This window comes from Syngnathoides biaculeatus, chromosome 22 (genome assembly GCF_019802595.1).
Source record: "Syngnathoides biaculeatus isolate LvHL_M chromosome 22, ASM1980259v1, whole genome shotgun sequence".
NCBI lineage: Eukaryota > Metazoa > Chordata > Actinopteri > Syngnathiformes > Syngnathidae > Syngnathoides > Syngnathoides biaculeatus.
The window spans coordinates 10,962,118-10,980,521 of record NC_084661.1 but is presented as its reverse complement, the minus strand read 5'-3'; the positions used below and the strand labels follow the sequence as shown (position 1 = coordinate 10,980,521).

The 18,404-nt window shown below is 42.3% G+C and overlaps 1 protein-coding gene across 4 annotated transcripts; it reads right to left on the bottom strand.

Moving 5' to 3' along the window:
- Positions 1 to 1,699: 1,699 nt before the first annotated feature.
- On the bottom strand, positions 1,700 to 17,593 carry sec24c (SEC24 homolog C, COPII coat complex component). 4 transcript variants are annotated; one of them, XM_061810608.1, is made up of 25 exons: positions 17,382 to 17,592; positions 15,699 to 15,877; positions 15,189 to 15,269; positions 14,909 to 15,038; positions 14,652 to 14,818; positions 13,370 to 14,008; positions 12,824 to 12,960; positions 12,501 to 12,569; positions 11,149 to 11,257; positions 10,945 to 11,072; positions 10,522 to 10,660; positions 10,341 to 10,456; positions 10,150 to 10,274; positions 9,705 to 9,896; positions 8,071 to 8,164; positions 7,893 to 8,009; positions 7,432 to 7,602; positions 7,179 to 7,275; positions 6,673 to 6,818; positions 6,468 to 6,606; positions 6,283 to 6,401; positions 5,572 to 5,751; positions 4,122 to 4,307; positions 3,716 to 3,805; positions 1,700 to 3,347 (listed from the first exon to the last, which is right to left on the bottom strand). In XM_061810608.1, exons 2-25 carry the CDS (start codon positions 15,856 to 15,858, stop codon positions 3,207 to 3,209), a joined length of 3,672 nt encoding a protein of 1,223 aa, XP_061666592.1. In that variant the 5' UTR covers positions 15,859 to 15,877; positions 17,382 to 17,592; the 3' UTR covers positions 1,700 to 3,206. The 4 variants fall into 4 exon arrangements, with proteins under 4 accessions (XP_061666592.1, XP_061666595.1, XP_061666594.1 ...); XM_061810611.1 differs by lacking the exon at positions 15,189 to 15,269 and having other exon boundaries at positions 17,382 to 17,593; XM_061810610.1 differs by lacking the exon at positions 12,501 to 12,569.
- Positions 17,594 to 18,404: the final 811 nt, after the last annotated feature.

Below are 18,404 nucleotides of genomic sequence, written 5' to 3'. Positions count from 1 at the left end.
TGGAATGTTGGGAGAGGTTTTACCCCCACAGTGAAAAATGTGGTTTTGCTGACCTCCAGTGGTTTTTCTGCTGAGGTAGCACAAAGTGCTTTTATTCCCCCCCCCCATCTATTATGGAAAATCGACTTTTTAATGTTTTATGCACAGATAGTTGTGTGCAGTGTGTGAACACACATCAAGTGTGCAATGAAATATATGTCTTTTTTCCCTTTTTCTTGCAATAAAACAATAAAATTGCAAAAATCTCTTTCGGCGCTTGCTTTGTGTGTGTTGGCAAAGCCAATTTCACAGTGAAAAACATTCTGCACAATATATATCGATAATTCTTGATCCTTGGCATATTTTTGATGCCATGAAATATGAACACAGGAGGGAACAGTTTTAAATAGTGAAAAATTGCATATCTTCTTCTTTATAAAGATTTCAAACAGACTGTACACAACTGGGGCGTGCAGTCAAATCCTGACAAATGTCAGCCCTGACAGATGCACCACAAATACTCTGCTTCACTCAGCTGCAAACCAGGAAGGTCAAAATTAATCCACTTTTGTTGCGGTTGTGTTTTGTTAAACCGAGCCGGCAAGGGTTAAGGGTGCTTTATTTATTTCTAGTCTTTGCAGCTTAGCAGGTCCGGGTCCTCTGCCAAGTGCAAGTTTGAACGACTCATTTGAAATAAATTCTAACCCAGATGCATTATTTAAGAGGATAGTATCATCACGCACATTGAAACGGGGCTGTGCGTATCTTTGCTTTTCTAGCTTCTCACTGGAAGTGAATGAAAATATCACCCTTTATTGTACTCATTCACAGCATTGGACATGAAAATCTTTTGTCATAAAAAAAAAAATCTTTAGGAAATGACTGATCTGAAAAAGTCTTGTTTTGGCTATTTAGACCTATAGTGACACTAATTGGACTTGGTATAAAAGTGTCAATTAAAAAAAAAAAACACTTTGGTTTTGTCATACAAATGTCAAGAAAACCCCTTTTGAAAGCAACTTCTGTTTGACCCAGTTTTGTATCATCAGCTCTCTCCATATTTGGCCATATTGCAGGATAAGACATTTGTGCCACATCATTTCAACATTTAAATTTCAGGAAATCTTATCCACTGCGTTACACTAATGCAAGAATTTTACAAAACATCATCGGGAGTTTTTCCTTGCCTCTGTTGCAGAGTGTTTTCACATATGGGATTCAGTGAGTTACGATTATGGTCTCAAAACTACTCCATGTGTACAGTGACTGAAGACGACTTCTGTTGTGATGTTGCACTAGATAAATAAAACGGACTTTTTCCCCAGATAAAAGCCTTGGCCAATTCTTTGTCTTGAGATTAAAATTTGAGACAAGTGCAAATCTACTATCAAGCAGCAAACTTCAAACCATCCAGCCACCGTTAATTCACATTGGTTTCCTTGCAGTGCAAGACCATTCACAGGCAGCGGGATTGATGCACCATGAAGCCGCAATGTGGATGTATGAGCTATCATTTATTATATTCCTATTAATCTTTCATTTTTAAAAAGGTAAAAAAAAAAAAATTATATACTTTGTAACTTAAATCAATTCTTTCTTTGCTGATCGGGTACTCCCCTACCTAATCAATGCCATATTCCTACACAGCCCGAATTGCGGCCATTTCCAGTTGGTGGCTGTTGGAAAGGTTGCAAAAAAACCTAACTTGGGGAGACTGGTGTTGAATTTCACTTCTGAAACAACCATTTTTATTAGCAGTCCCAAGAGGCAATGAGAACAAAACAAACCCAAAAAAAAGAACAGAATGAAAATTACAGTGATGATGGTGGCTCAACTAAGGTATGAAAGAACAGAGGGCTTGAAAAATTTATACATTTTTTTTTTTTTTTGAAAAAAGGAACAAAAAGTGATTTTGACAACTTTAATTTAGTGGGGGTTTTTGACGGTCCCTCTGTTTCTCGGGAGAAATTTCACCAGAACCGACACATGCACTCAAACATACTCACTCATCAAATGTAGTCAGTCAAGACATCAACTCCTGCTCATTACTAACTGCCATGATTTCTATACTCATGACAGTAAAAATACCATCAGACCTGAATTAAAAGGTTTCTTTTCTATGAATTCTGTACAGATTATATATTTATATATGTATATATAAACACACAGCAGGGGTCATCTATAATCATGCCACGTGGAAAGTATGGCGCAAGATGGGCCTCAGACATTAATTGTATTTAACGGTGGACCTTCGCCAAAAATACGCATTATTTTTTTGGCGGCATTATTAAATAAAAAATATTATCCCGGTGGAGTCAGCTGAGGACTATTCATGGGGTACACTTCAAAAACATCTACGATGATCAAAAGATAACGCTTGGGTTTTTTTTGGGCATTCTTAAATTAAAAAAATGGTTGCCTTGATGTGTCAATTGAGGGCTTTTCATTAAGGACTAAAAGTTACCATTATGAGCTGTAAAAGTGAGGACACTTCATTATGTACACCTGGATAGTCCAACACAGCGGTCTTCACGAAAAACGACGTTTTTGGTGGCATGAAGAAAACGTTATCATAGCTGATTAACCCAATGAGTCAAACAAAAACAAACAATACTATCAATGAGATTTTTTTTTTTTTTTGGGCAGGGGGATAGAATTATGTCTTGAAAGGCAGAAGGCCATTGAAGAGCTATCAGGCACTGCTGTTGAGGTTCAATCCTGATTATTAATATTTTTAAACATTACAATCTAGACACACACACACAAATACAGAGAAGATGGATTGCGATAAGGCAATAGATTAAAAGAGGAGGGGAAGAGATCAGGTTACAGCATTTATTTGATTCATTGGTGTCTTGGTAGTATGGAGACCTCTTAGATCGTATTGGGATTGGATTCTAGATAAAAAGCCAAGTATGGGAAAAGGTGCTTTAAACAGCCTTAAGTCAGTGCTAGTCGATACATCCAGTCCTGTTGCATACATTATTCTTCAGTGTATGAGTGTGTGCGTGTGTATATATACATACATCACCCTCCCTCCTCCTCCTTCACAGTCACTTTGAGGCTGAGTGAAGCTCTATTAACATCAGATTACCTCACATCCACACATACACACGATGTAAGGCGCCAGTTGTGGCGCTCCGTTGAGAGTGGGGAGTTTAGTTTCTTTAAAAAGAGGAAGAAAAGAAATGAAGGATGGAGGGGGAAGGAGGCGATTGCGGCACAGTCTAGCTGAGGAGTTGGCGGATCTCCTTGTGCATGTGACACAGGAAGTCCACGTAGGATGCGCCGCCACTCGCGCTCTTGTCCTCCATCAGAAAGTGTCGGAAGATGAGCTCCGAGCGGTCCTCCTGCTTCACTACCATCAACTGCCGCGGGAGAGAAGAAAATTGTAGAGCACATATAAATAAACCATTCACATTCACACATACGGACAATTTAGCATGTTTTGGGGATGTGAGAGGAAACCACAGTACCTGGAGAACATGCAAACTCCAGACAGAGGGGGCTGGGATTTGAACCCTAACCTTCAGAATTGGCTATATTGACCCCAAAATGGCCACCACAATACCAAAATGGTGGTCATCTAACATATTATCAGGCATGGCATCACGAGAAATTTTTGCAAGCCCTAGCTGGGGATGAATAATTATAAAACTCCAATTGGTACCACATGCTTGGGTCCAAACTTTACTAATATCAGACAAAAATGATAATCAAGGATGTGTATGTTCACCTTCATATATCGTGACCGCTGTACTCTGAAGGAGTCAACCATCTCTCGGAGTCTTTGTGAGAAAGGATTGTCCAAGGCAGGCAGACATGTCTGAGAGATATGATGAAAAACTACCATTAACACAGTGAAAACAAACATGATATAATACAGGACACCACCAACAGGAGGTGAAAATCGGAGAAACAGTCGAGATGAAAAAATTGCCTTAGACCAGTGCTTCTCAAGTGTTTTCTGTTACGACCCACCCCCAGGAAGAAAAAAAAATTGCAACCCCCACCCATAAGTACATACCTAATATGTATAAACATTGGTGGAAGTACAAAAAAAAAAAAAATAAATAAATAAACTTAAAATAAGACCTGCCCCACTATTTGAGAAGCACCGCCTTAGACTAACGTCTGCTCACCATGGTGGCGTCAATCTGGCTGAAGCTGGATGTCCCAAAGATGTTGAGTAGCAACTCCTGCTGCGCGTTGGCCCCCACCCACAGGAAGAGATGAAGGCCCGTCTCCAGCAGGTAAACGCCGCCTTTGGATAGTCTCTCCTCTGACGCTCGCACCGCCACTGGCAATGACCCGCTCTCCAGCTTCATCTGTAAAAAAAATAAACAGAGCAGCCTTCTTAGACCTTTGTTATAGTTTAAGCCAAAGGAGAAGCAAAGTATGGCTCGCATTTTGATAGAGCTCACCAGTCTCTCACTACGACACATACAACACTATCAAATGCATCATCGTTTGTTGTATTAATATTGCAACATTTTCCTAAAATGGCTGAAATGAAATGCATGAATTTTTGTTGTAGCCATTTAGCTGATTTTATTTATTGTAAATACAGTGGCACCTCTACTTCCGAAATTAATTAATTGCAAATGTTGTTTCATAATCTGAATTTTTCGTAAGAAGCAGCGAATTCTACATGTAAATAGCATAATCCGTTCCAAGCCCAAGCCCCCCGCCAAAAATGAGCAAAGTACATAATGGCTGATGGGCGACTATGCAAAGAAAAGGGTGAGTAATAAGTAAAGGGCATAGTGGGGGATGGAGGCGGAAGCAAACTTTGACACCCAAGAGAAAAGATACGTACAAATGGACACACGCACACAACTTGATTCCACTAAGGTTTCTTGGGGCCCGTGGTGAAGAAAGATGAGAAAAAAAAAAAAGAAAAAAAATTCTACTTTTCCAATATGCTGTTAGCTTGTGACAGCGCCAGCGTGAGTCAGTGACAGTCAAGTGTCCAAGTGAGCAGCTCTATCGTGCCACACAAACCAAGATACAGCAAGTACATCATGGGTAAAGATTGACATCCCTCCTAGCTAATGGGATGCCAGGAAGATGCTATGTGACACCCAAAAGGACAGCAGCTCTATCGCGCCACACAAACCAAGATACAGGATGTTTACGTTACAGTACCATTTTTTCCCCCCTTTCATATGCCGAATTTCCTTTGTAACTACAGATATTTTTTCCAAGGAGGCATTTTGTAACCTGAATTTTTCATTACTAGAAACGTTCATAAGTAGAGGTACCACTGAATATAAAGTAAGAAAAATTAAAAACAATTTTACATATAAACTTAATGTTTGCTCATTTTATTAAATACCTAGTTAATTGCAAAAAAAAAAGGAATTTTACAAAGTATGGATTTGACGTTTTGTAATTATTTCACTACGTAACTGGTTAATCAATTCAAAATCATGCAATTTAAAAATTGGTGAAAATTTAATTGACTACATTTTTCCCATCATCTACTAATGACCTCTCCCTTGGTTGGTTTTAAAAACCAAATGCGGTCCTTGAGCACAATAGTTTGCACACCCCTTGTTTAAATTGATAGTGAGTGATGTAGGGGCATACCAGTGGGAGCAAGCGCGGATAGAAGAAGACGTGCGTCTCAGACACGTCCATGCAGCTGATGAGCTGTCGCAAGTATGCCCGGTCATCCAGCGACACGTCTGCGGCGGGAAGCAGCACGTCACTCTTAAGCACGCAGTTCAGGTAGATGGGCAGCAGCTTCATGCACTCGGGGAGGATCAACTGGAAAAAACAACCAACCAAAAATACAAGAACTGTGGTGTCAGTGTGAAGCAGGATGTGGTTCCCATTTTTGAACACCCTGTTGCGAGTTGCAATAAACTGTTGCTGTATTGCATGAGGAGGCTTGATATTTAATAACATCTTGGATTTATACCTGGCCTTTCAAGGGAGCCAAGGACACTGAACAATAACTCGTGAAGTTAATTAAAACGTTGAGTCTGTAGGAGCGCCATATTAGGAAGAGAAGGAGCTAGTGTTGACCATCAGCTGAAAGCTGGCCTGCTTGTCAGTAAACACAAAGATGGGGGAATCATTCTATCAGTCAAAAAGGTTATAAAATGTCTAATAGGAAAGTAGTAATTGGTATTTTGGGAGGGCTTGCAAAGCAGCGACAAACAAGGGCATACAATTGCATGGTAAGCTATTTGGGGAAAAGAAGACAAAGACCTGAAGTTGAAAGGCAAAATTCAACGATGCTGGGGCGGTGTTGATAAAGACTATTTGTTTACGGGGGGTCATTTAGGTTTTTACCTGGCCAGCTGACGAGGGACTGGCGCAGTTCTTGCGGTAGCAGGCCAGGATCTGAGCACACTGGTTGACCAGAGTGTCCCTCACCGCCTTTGTGGGATTGTTCAGGATGCCGCGGAAAGCTGTGGAAAAACAACGCAATCAGTGACAGCTGTAAAAAAACAAAAATCCCAACTAGTGTGCCTCACCATATTTAGAGAGGAAGTTGATGATGGTGTCCGTCTCGCAGTTGCGGTAAAGGTCCGACAGTTGGGAGCAGCAGTTGACCGCCATATTGTGGACACGGAGCCGCCTTTGGCCGCCGCAACTGGTGTACAACACGGCGCACTGCAGGGGGCGCAATCAAGCAGTTTTAGACTAAAAGAAACAATGACCAGAAGAATTCCCACTGACCTGCAAGAGCGCCCCGGTCTCCTCGCTGAGCTTGTCGTCGTGCTTCAACTCCACTGTGACCGTCTTGTCGCAGTCCAGTCCAGCCAGTTCCACGTCTGTGGTGTTGCTCATGAAGAAGGAGCCAAAGAAGTCTGTCGCTCGAATTCCTGAAGAAGGAGAAGTCAAACAATGTTCCACTGCATATTTGCAAATTCACCTGTTTACTATCCTATGTCATTCTCTGGAAAATTCACCGATTTGTTGTTTTAATGCTTAGGTGAAAGCCCTGTTTTCATTAAAAGTATTGTTTTGTCATTGTGGTGTCAAGGATCACTGTAAAGGTTGGTAGAGGAGCTTAACTTAGACAATAACAATATAATAATAATAGCCCTATATAGTCTTAGGAGGATCATTACTCACCCCCTCACTGATTTAGGATATACGTGGGAGGTTTCAGTCCCGTTCCCGAGTGAATAGTGGTGGAACATGTTTCGACTTTCTCTAAATTCTGGACAACGGAGACTCACCTGTGCTAGTTCGAACCCTCATGACAGCGTCAAAGCCGATGGGCTTCTGAACATCTCGTCTCAGGTCGTTCAGGAACCTCTCTTGGTCCGACTGAGGCTGGAATTATGAAAATTATGAATTAAAAATGAAAACGGCGCTTAGTGGGCACAAGAAGAAAAGAAAGGCAGTAATCCCTAGGGGACTTGTATATAGCCTGTTGCTTGGGAGCTAATTATGCGACATGGTTTGAGGAAACATTTCAGGATGTCAAACCTGGAAGTAGGTGTACTTGTACACAGAGCCCCCGGTGGAGACGGGGACCACAGCGAGTGTGGCCACATCCACAAACTGGTTGGGGAAGAGGAAGAGGTCCACGCAGCACCCCTGCGCCACACACTCTTTGGCCAATGTGTTATAGAAACCCACTTGAGGCTGAAACAGAGACTGAAATGGACAGCAATTGTCACCTACAAAGTCCAATTTTAGCATCCAAGACAAAAACAACTATGCCACAATAAAGCCAAAGAAAAAACTGCGGTGATATTACGGTATTGCCCGAGAGATCAGAACAGTGTGCTGTTTGGATGATTGTCATCCTCCCTTGTGTATGGAATATTTGGTAATAGAAAGTCCAAGTGTTTGTTCACCAGATGACTATGATGCAACACTAGCCATTGCCAATAGGGGGGCTCATACATTTGCATTGTATCTCAGGGAAATATCGAATGCATTACCTTTTCCTTATCAGTGCCAATCAGCTTCTTGTCTTCTCTGTTCTTGAGTTTGCCCGGAGCCTCAGCGATGGGCAGGGATGTGTGGAACACAAACAGCTTCCCCGCACAGTCTGCTGCCTGAAGAACATTATGCAGTTTAACCACCTCACAGCACAGAATGCGGACTGGCATAATTTACCTTGAGTGCCTCCAGTCCGGCCTGTATGACTGGTCCAAACACTGTCTCAGTCTCTCGGGTGTCTGCGAACATCTCTGGGATGTGGTCCAGCAAACTGCGAAACATTGAGAATGCTTGAAGGAAATGGACCTTTGCAGCTTGGAATATTTAGGCCCTAGGGGTGTGTATTAATTCATTCACTCCATCAATACATCAATTTATGTTCCTACACTACAACTACAATCTTTGCTTGGCAAGTGTGCCTCCCGGATTAAATATAATTGTGGTAAAACAGCTTTAAAAAGTAATCAATTGATTGTATCCATACTTGGAAATGGCATATTGGATTTACAGAGGTTTGATGTGTATGTAAGTTGCCTCAGTGAATGTTGAAGCTTTTTAACTCTTTTTAGATGGATAATAGTAGATATTAGTTTCACAGATTTCAGTTGTAATATGAATGATTACAATTGCATCAAATAGCAAGGAGTCAGGGTAATTTGAAACATCCGCCGGGGTGTCACCGATGATCGCTGCCGTTTTAAAAGGGGGAAGGGAGCTTCTCTTCCTAGTCTCTAACAGATGCATGCCATCAACATCACTAAGCAGAGATCAAGTATGAGTATTAAATGGTGTGATTATCATGTGAAAATCTATTTCAAATTTTGAAGAAGTATTTGCAGCTTTTTAAATGATACCAGTGACGAGGAGGAACTTTGTCGGACAAAAGAGAACAACAGACGCCTACTACTGGATGCTGCTTTCAAGCCTTGTTGCGTCAAAGAGCACAAGCGCCTTTGAATAAAATAAAATTAGCTGAACAAGAACTATCACAAATGAACTGCTCATAACATGGTGCAGTTTTCCCCTTTGGTTTATTGCAAAAGCAATGCAAGAAGCTCAGGAAAATCTATCGATTTGATAACCATAAGTAATTTTACCTAGTGCCTTGACAAGAAACAACCAGAATTCAGCAATTTCACCTGCATTGTCCAGTATGCATGTATATATTTATTCCACAGTCCAACTAGTTTAATTTTTGGCTGAAAAGTAACTGAATCGATTTCAAGTCAGAGAATCATTTAGGCTTCTATTGTTGGAAATGAACCAACATCTCTTGAATTGAATCGGCAACCGCGAATCTTGATACAAATTGAATACCGTATTTTCCGCACTCTAAGGCACACCTAAAAGCCGATGGTGTGCCTTATAATCTGGTGCACCTTATAAGTGGATCAATATTGAGCCTTTTGTGCAGCTCCATCTAATGGATGCATAAAGTAACCCTAGCCTCTACTGTAACGTCTATTCTATGCGCCTTATATATGAAAAAAAGTTTTAAAATAGGCCACTCATTGAAGGTGCGCCCTATAACGCGGTGTGCTTTATAGTGCGGAAAATACAGTAATCGTTAAAATGAATCATCGCGCACCTATTAAGTGATGACAGCGCCTAGCAGCAAAGATTGGCCAGTATGCAAAACAACTCTTTACACTGTCAGAAATTGAAAAGTGTGCTAAAATAATTCCACGCAAAGATGTCCTCTTGTTTCCTATGAGGCCTTCCTTTTCCATGAAATCCGAATCTATCCTTGTAAATTGTAACTTGAACTGTACCGGCTGATGTAAACCACTAATGAGTGCAGTTTTGCCCACCTCTCGATGACCTGCCGGCTCTCCCCGATGTTGACGAGGAAACCATCCAACAGCGGCACGAACATTTCTGACACGTCCGACACCACCAGCATCTGCGGCTGGGCCAGGCTGGACTTAACGTTGTAGAAGTGCAGCACCTTATTGTAGGTGACGAAGCCCACCCGCACCACTGAGTCAGAGTCTGGGTTCTCTCTGGAGAGGAGAACAATGTAATGAGACACTTCAATAGGGCGAGCACCCGATAAGACAGTTGGACAAACGGAGTTAAAAAGGTTTTTATTACACGCTGGAATAAAATTTCTCTCTAATCTTGAACTTAAAAGTCAAAATGGTTTTGTAGGTGTAGTGCACGTATATTTAAGAAAAGTTTCTAAAAACATAAAACCCCTACGAAAAGTGAGGAGTCATTGTGTTCTACACTTTTCTCTGTTCCACGAGCACCTACGTGGGCAGGTTGTCCAGGAGCGTCTTGAGTTCCTGGCAGACAATGCCGACCATACCACTCTTGATAGCATTGTAGGACACGTCGATAAGGAAGATAAAAGCCGGAGGCTGAGGAATTTTGTTGTTCTGAAACAACAACAAAAGACATATGTGAGTGACTTGTTAAGTATTTTAAGACGCTGTAAGACTCACTTTACAGTAGTCGACAGTGGCCAGGAACTCGTAGCTTCCCAGCGAAAGTTCTGGTCGGTCGTGGAAGTCTATTCTCTTCCCAGTGTGGTCCAGATGCTGGAAGTAATGAGGAGGAACTGGACACAGACACACCAAGAACATCAAGAGCTTGCGCTAAAAGCAACAACATACGCAAACCCACCTTCTGTGACGCAAGAGCAAAAGCCGCACTGAAAGCGGCGTCCTCCCTCGATGAATTGCATGTATGGACACATGTAAGCCTTGCAGCGGTTGCAACGGATGGGACCTCCTTCCCCGTGGTCCACCAGGTATGGAGGTGTCTACATACAATTGTACAGAAAGAGGCTTCAATGCAGGACAATCTTTTTCTTAACACAAAATAATTCAGATTGAATGTGAGAAAATCCTGACAGACCCTCTTACAATACACACACACACACACACACACACACACACACACACACCCTCTCACAAACCTACAGTCCTGTTGGTGCACACATGCTCATTTTCACAACCACATTTTTCCCCTTTCTTGTAAAAACCTCCTACTCCTGACTCTACCTAATTCGTAAGCATAGCTAGAGGAGAGGGTGGGATGGCTGACCTCATCCGGTGGCAACGTAGCGAGGGGTTTGATGACAGCAGCCAGCGGCACCTGAGACTGCTTGGCCATGTCTGCCGTGCAGGGCATGTTGTAGGCTGTACAGCGGATGAACCTGGGGCTGGCATTCCCTACAAACACACACAAACGTGAACGTAAAGTGTGACATCGTTGAGTGACAAGCTTTAGGGACGAATGAGGTCTCACCTTGGTCTTTGACGTGGAAGTCTGTGGTCACCAGTGGGGGCGCTTGACCCCTGACACCTGTGCTGAAAGGCTCTGTGCTCCTGGCCTTGTCATCCTCAATTACTTGAATCTACAAGATGGACACAAAGGTGAAACTACTTTGAACTAACATGCCACCAAAACACACGCTTTCGCTCGCAGACAATGACTCTCTCACACTCACGAATTTCACACATACTCGCCATCTTTAAGTTGCCACACAGTATGCGATGCGGCCAAACCCGACTGAAATGTTCCGTAGTCCCGCAACTCCCCACTAAAAATCCACATTACTTCTCACTCACCCTAAAAGCTGCCGCACCGCCCCCAGGCCATATAAATATACTGTATTAAGAATCGTGTTTTACAACAACACTAAACTACATTTATAATGTGCCTGTGGGTAAGAAGCAAAGTTTGTGATTAAAATACAAGCAGGATACGTACCGTGTTGGGTTCACCGAAATGAATTGGAGGCAGTGAGCCTCTTAAAATATGCACACTCACTTTTATTCTCGCACAACACTCGTTTAACTACCCCCTTTTAATCTTTTTAGGGTTTAATACGTTAAATTAGAATATCCTTCATGTGAAGCAACAAATGCTTATACAGGCTCGCTGTTCACTGCATCCTTATATCCAATTGCTCAATGTGCAGGGGTGAATTGCCATCCTCTCATTTTTAACGGTGAGCCGGTCCAAGCGAGTGCAATGCACGGTGTTCAGCAGGCTATACTCTTATTCAATCCTTCACACACACACTCACTACCTTACAAATACTCTCTCGAATAGACTCTCACATAGCCCTCGCTCTTCCCCATCTCTCGCTCTCACTAAGCATCTCCTTAATACATGAAATTTGCATTTCTTATTCTTTCAGACTTACATTTTCTATTACATGTCACTCTTGCAAACACATTCTGCTTCTCTCCTTATCACTCTGACGCGCGCGCACACACACACACACACACACACACACACACACACACACACACACACACACACACACACACACCACACACACACTCTCTCGCTCTTGCTCATTCAGCTTCCAAACACAGACTATTGAAGGATGGTGACAAACAAAATTAAATCCCCAGGAAAGCGGGTGAATCCTCCAGGCATGCAAGTCAGGCCTAACATGCAGCAAATGGAAAGTATGTGGGTGAGGGCGGGAGAACACTGATCAGACCCTAAAAACAAGGGATTTGTGAAACCAAGAGATTCAAAACATAAACAAACACTGATTTTTCATTGACGGTGAAAGGTCTAGCAGTGGTTGGGATGGGTTTGGAAAGCCAGCAGTATGACAAGAGCCACACGAGGACACTTACTGGGCTGGGGATAGCATCTGGGTCTATTCTATGTCTTGATTTCTGCACGGCCGGCATGTCAGACGCTTGCTTTACATTCAAAAAGTGTGTCCGGCAAGAGTGCAAGACAGGACAACAATTAATCAACATCACAGACAGAAAAAAAAAAAAAAAGAGCAGCAGTGTGAAACGACAGCGAGATGTTAGATATGTTATCATTCAGACAGAAATTAGTCAGAAAAATAGTTTACAAATTACTGCGACTGTCGATCATGCGCAAGGAGAAAGAATACAGTGGCAAGAGAGCTTCCATGGACGTCAAAATGCATTTTGCAGCTTCTTACTGGACTAGGAATGGCATCCGGATCCAATCTTTTCTGTGCAGGCGGGGCAGGGCCTGGTGCCGGAGCGCCGTAATTCGGTTGCCCAGGATAAGGTCCTGTGTAGCCGGGCTGAGGCCCTCTTACTTGCCCAAATGCACCTGTAGAAAGAGAGAGGGGGGAAAAAAGCAGCTAAGCAGAAGAGCATTATAAAAATGTATATAGTAATTCACCCCTCCTACTAATAATTTTAACTCAGTATATCCACCGTACAATCTCATATTCACGTGTTCAACCGCTGGCGCATAGACTTTCGCTTTCCATCTGTCACACACACGCTCTCATTCACACAAACTCTACAAACACACGCTTGTTCACAAACATTTGCCATTCACATTTTTCCACACCTGTCTCACACATGTTCTCTGTGACACACACAGTCACATTTTCTCTCTCTCTGTCACACACTCTCCGTGTCACACTTTCTATCCCCGTCTCACATTCTTTCTCTCTGTTACAGACACACACACAAAAAAAAAAACCTTCTTCAAATAGAAGTCTAGCACTCACCATTCTGATGTGGAGGGTACCCTCCTGGCAAGCCAGGCTGGGGTGGGGGCATCTGCTGCTGCTGCTGCTGCTGCATGGATCCAGGTGGGCCTGGCGGGCCCTGTGGTCCCGGAGGTAAGTGGTTGCTCTGAGACATGGCTGCAGGGGGCATCTGGGGCCTGGGGGGAAGAGGACCTGAGGGGAAAGGGGGTTGCTGCTGATGTGGCAAGGCACCCGGGTACTGCCCCGAGGGAGCTGATGTCGGAGGAGGATACTGAGAGGGAGTGGGAAGACCCCCTCTTGGAGTGAAGGAACCCTGAGGGGCTGAGGAAAAGGTGGGCTGACTGGGGACGAAGGACTGCTGAGGCTGCGACATCAACGGGGAGGGAATCTGAGTCGGCGGAGGGCCCGAATACGAGGGAGGAGGAAATGATGGCTGATTGGATGACTGAGGAGGAGCAGGAGAGGTGAACGATGGTTGAGTGGTAGCAGGGAGAGAGGAAGTGAATGGTGGCTGGGGGACGCCATAGTACTGCTGAGGAGCAGTGGGTGGTGCCTGTGTGGGAGCAGATGACACAGGGGGCAGAGCTTGAGTGTAGGAGGCGGAAGGTGAGGCTGAGAAGGAAGTGCTGATGGGGGGCTGAGAGCTGTGGGGCGGTGCTGAGGAGAGAAACAACAACATTGTGTGAGTTTGCATTTTATTCAAAAAACTTTCACAAAGATGATTTTTCCTTTCATTGAATTTACTTCCCCCCCCATTATATTCTATCTCATAAATTACATTTTTGATTGCGTATAATTTCATGCTTATGTAATAATTGTTGAAAAATCTTGTTTGTTCTTTTAGGAATGACTCACGTTTACAAAACTCAACATTGACAAAATACACATTTCCCTCATATCTTTGCACCTTTTCCATTATGTTAATAATGTTAACTATATTTTATCTAAATATACTTAGATTTTTGAACTTTTTTCATTACATTAATAATGTTAATAATTGTTGAAAAATCTCATGTTTGTTCCTTTAGAAATGACAATATTGACAAAATACAGCTTTCCCTTATATTTTTGCATTTTTTTCATTATGTTCCTTATATCTCCTAATAGTTTTACATTTTACTTGATATTCTTTTTTCCACACCCACCCAACAAGTGTGAAATTCCATCAAGTAAATCTTTCTGTGAATGCCCTATGTCTGACAATGCCATTCAGATTTCTTTGCATACATGCCAACCCACACAGATCTACCGAGGTAGACTGATTTGCAGTGTTGTTGGATGCCCAGATTAGTGTCAATACCATATCCGGGCACAGCAACGCTGGGCGGTCCGGAGTTAATCTGCATGCCGCTCATCTGACTGGTGACGTGTTGCATCGTGGGCGGGGGTCCGTAGTGTTGGGGGTAGGAGGTGAGCGGCCCTGACGGATTGGCTGCTCCTTGGTTTAAGGACTGTGAAGCAACAGGCCTGGAAACAACACAAAACATAGCCAATAACACATGAACACTTCTTATCGTAATGACTATACAAACAAAATAATAGGGTCTCCTCCACTACCTTGGGGGCGCCTGTGTCATAGGTGGTGGTCCATTCTGCATGTCGCCTTGATGATGAACACCATACTGATTGTACGCTTGAGGAGCCAATACAGCTGGTGGCCCGGAAGTAGTAGGAGGCCTGCCGTGACCTGAAAGACAAATAGAAATGTCATTAGCAAGAATTTTTTTTTTCTAAATTAAGTCTGTTATAGTGCAGCAAGGGACGGGAAAAATGGCACATCTGGAGTTAAAGCAAGGATTGGATGATGGCAAAGTGAGAAGAGAGAGGAGGGCATTACCTAGGTCAAGAGGAGAGGAGAGCTCTGAGATAGGGTTGGCTGGCACAGATTTAGAGGGGAAGGAGGTAAAAGATGAATAACCTGAAAAACAACAGACGAAAGACAGGAAAAAGGTCGGTAATGACGGGAAAATGCAGCAGGGTTAAAGTATAAAGCCAAGTGAAGGCAGCTCAAATTTTGATTAGTAAGATTATAGACACAGGAATAAAGTAACAATGACCATGAATCATTACTTTTTTCCCACAGACAATTTCTAAGCAAACAAAGGAAAAAATAAATGATTTGATTTTTATCATGTAAAATTGCAAATCTCTTCCTCACTAAAATTTGATTTTTCAAAATATTTTCTATTTATGATTTTTCCCAAAAATGTAGGAACATATTTAAAAAAAAAAAAAAAGTAGTTTTTCATACTGAAATTACAACTCATTTCTTCCTTATCCTATTAGTTCATTTTTTAAACACTTATTTGTAAATATCAAATCTAGCCATGTATCTGTCGTATTTTACCTTGTGATGGCACTCCAGGCTGGTAGGCTGACACAGGGCCATTATAAGGTGTGTACGGAGGTGGGTACCCACTGTCCAAGGGTGCAAAGGTGGGCTGCCCATAACCAGGCTGAGGCTGGCCATAGGGAGAGGCCATGGGCGTATGCTGGTTTACATTCATCTTCAGTTCATCCCTAAATCTGGATGACAAGGGACATCATCATCAATCATTTGGTATTAAACATCAGTTATGACGAGACCACTATCTCCAAATTGCGTTAGCATATGATGCTAATATTTCCAAGTTAACTGGCAACACCTTTGTTTGTTCGGACTGGAACATGCACCCTTAACTGCACACCATTCACATTTCCAGGCAAAGTAGATGGCTAGACAAAACCATGCTGACATTAACAAAGTTTAACTGCAAATAAAGAGCTATCAGTAGTAATAATATACACATACAGGATATGTTGAACGTTGTTACATTTTATTACATTTATTTTTCAACCAGCAATATCATAAGAGGTGTTTAATCATACAAAAGTGTAGTAGAAGAAACTGTGTGTGTGTGGGGGGGGGAGTCAATTACATTGTTTACATTGCATTAGCACCTATGGATAGGTTTCCAATGACGTCAACCACAGTCCTTAGACTAATCGGGTGAATTAACGATAAAAAAAAAAAAAAATTCACGCTTCACCTATCACCTGTGTTCTCTGACTTCATTGACACAAGATGGAGTAATTGGAAACCTGGATGGTAGATAAGCTGTAGAAAACTGCAGAAGAACGGGCTAAGAATCGCACCACGAAAGTCGGCATTGTGAGGCAGAGGCTGTGACCAAAGTAATTGGATAATTTTTACGCATTCATACATAAATACGACTTTACAACAGTTATTCTAACTTTAAATGGTCAATTAAACGGAACATAACTATGTGGAACTTTGTGGCCATGTTCATTGCAGTACACCCAGTGTCAATCACCTCGAGTGACGACGTTTAGACCCTACAACTGACGGACTAACCTTTTGAGTATCACCTCTCAGGACAAACACGGAATAATCAAGCGGGGTACTGAATAATTCAACTGGGACGAGAAACACAATCGCTGTTGCTTTTTTAGCTTTTCCGGCCGATAAACGAGTGACCCACATGTGCAACAATGTGGTGTGTGCTATACTAATATAAATCTATATGTAATATTGGGACGAATTAAATCGTTCTCAGGTGGAGTGAGTGAATCAGTAAACACATTGTGAAACTAAATGGCAATGTAGAGCGGCGCTAGCATGGAGCTAGCTTCACTGTCGCATTACAGTTATCGAGACAGCCCGGCTAACATGCAACAACAAACCAAACAAGACAATGCACAACATTTCTACGGGCGTCAACCGGTGTACAAGGGGCAACAAAAATGACTCAATAAAAGTCCAAAGTGATGAATTTGGGTGCGGGCGGCTAACTTGCGTTAGCCGGCCAAGTGGCTCATGACAGCGGCGTTTCAGTCAGCTGTAAGCAGAACCAGTGTCAAAGCTAGCACTTTAGCATACTAGCTAAAGCTAAGTGACATCAATTCGCGTACACCGAAGCGTCTTCAGCCAATGCTATGTAGCATGCTAACATGGCAACCCAAAAAAAAAAAAGGCCGGACGTGGATGTCACGCTTTGGTTTCACCATTTTGTTCCTTATCGAAACCTACCTCTAAAGGTTTGTGAAGAGTAAGGCGTCGCTCTGCTCGTGGTAAAGCGTAAACTGGCTCAGCGACGGGGGCTAAAAAAAAATGGATGTCGTCCCCGGTTGTGTTTCCCTAATCCCTTCTTGGAATGAGAAGCGGACATTCAGCGGAACTGCTGCAGCTGTATGCCACGTCCACATCCGCTCTTCGCGCAGTCACTTCCGCCTCCATGTAGCGGCACCACCTTCTTCTTCGTCTGCTTCTTCTTCTTCGTTGTTTGTGGTCGATTTTCACAAAAGTGTCAAAAGTACTCACACAGATGCAGTACTTGTCTAAACAAACAATGTAAAATTCCAAAGTAGAATACGAAATGTAGTGAAATGTCAGTTCAAAAGTAAAAAGTTTTTAGCGCTAAATATAAAAATGTACATGTGTTGATAACTTTTTAAAAAATGCTAATTTCGACTTTTACTCCTTATATTTCAAATTTTACTTTCTATTCATTGGTCGAAATAGCTTTGTTAGTTTTTTTTAAACATCCACAGGTGACAAAGTGACCCCCCCCCAAAAAAAAAGAATCGAATATTGGTTACAGAGAGGAAATGACAACCGCGTTGATGACATGAAAGCAAACCCCGTTCACAACCTTATTTGCGAAAAATGTTTCCTGTAATACACGTCCAAGTAACGTGTATTTTTTTTTCAGTCACTGTAATTAACACAAGTTAATTTAGCATCTTTTCTTAGTCAACCATCACAGCTATGGGAAAATGCTTCAATATTGTGTCCGGAGATTTTATTTCATTTCAAGTAAATGCAAGTTTATAAAAGAAGGAAACGATTTTGTGCGAGAACAGAACAGAGAACAACCAACCCCAACAGGCACAAGACATGGATTTTACGTTGAAACAACGTCCAGGTCCAACGTCAAAAATTTCTTGTTTCAACATTGTATTTGTAAATTGCGACGACGTCACAATCTAACCTACAATCAACGAATCAACCAATCTTACAACGTTGCCTCTCATTTGTCAAAATCTGTCACCA

What these genes read in the sequence shown, in the direction of transcription:
- sec24c (XM_061810608.1), bottom strand. Translation starts at nt 15,858, where the DNA reads ATGAATGTAAACCAGCATACGCCCATGGCCTCTCCCTATGGCCAGCCT. An exon ending in GAGGGTTCGAACTAGCACAG is followed by an intron (nt 6,819 to 7,178) that starts GTGAGTCTCCGT and finishes CTCCTTCTTCAG; the next exon opens with GAATTCGAGCGACAGACTTC. An exon ending in CAACTTCCTCTCTAAATATG is followed by an intron (nt 6,402 to 6,467) that starts GTGAGGCACACT and finishes GTTTTTCCACAG; the next exon opens with CTTTCCGCGGCATCCTGAAC.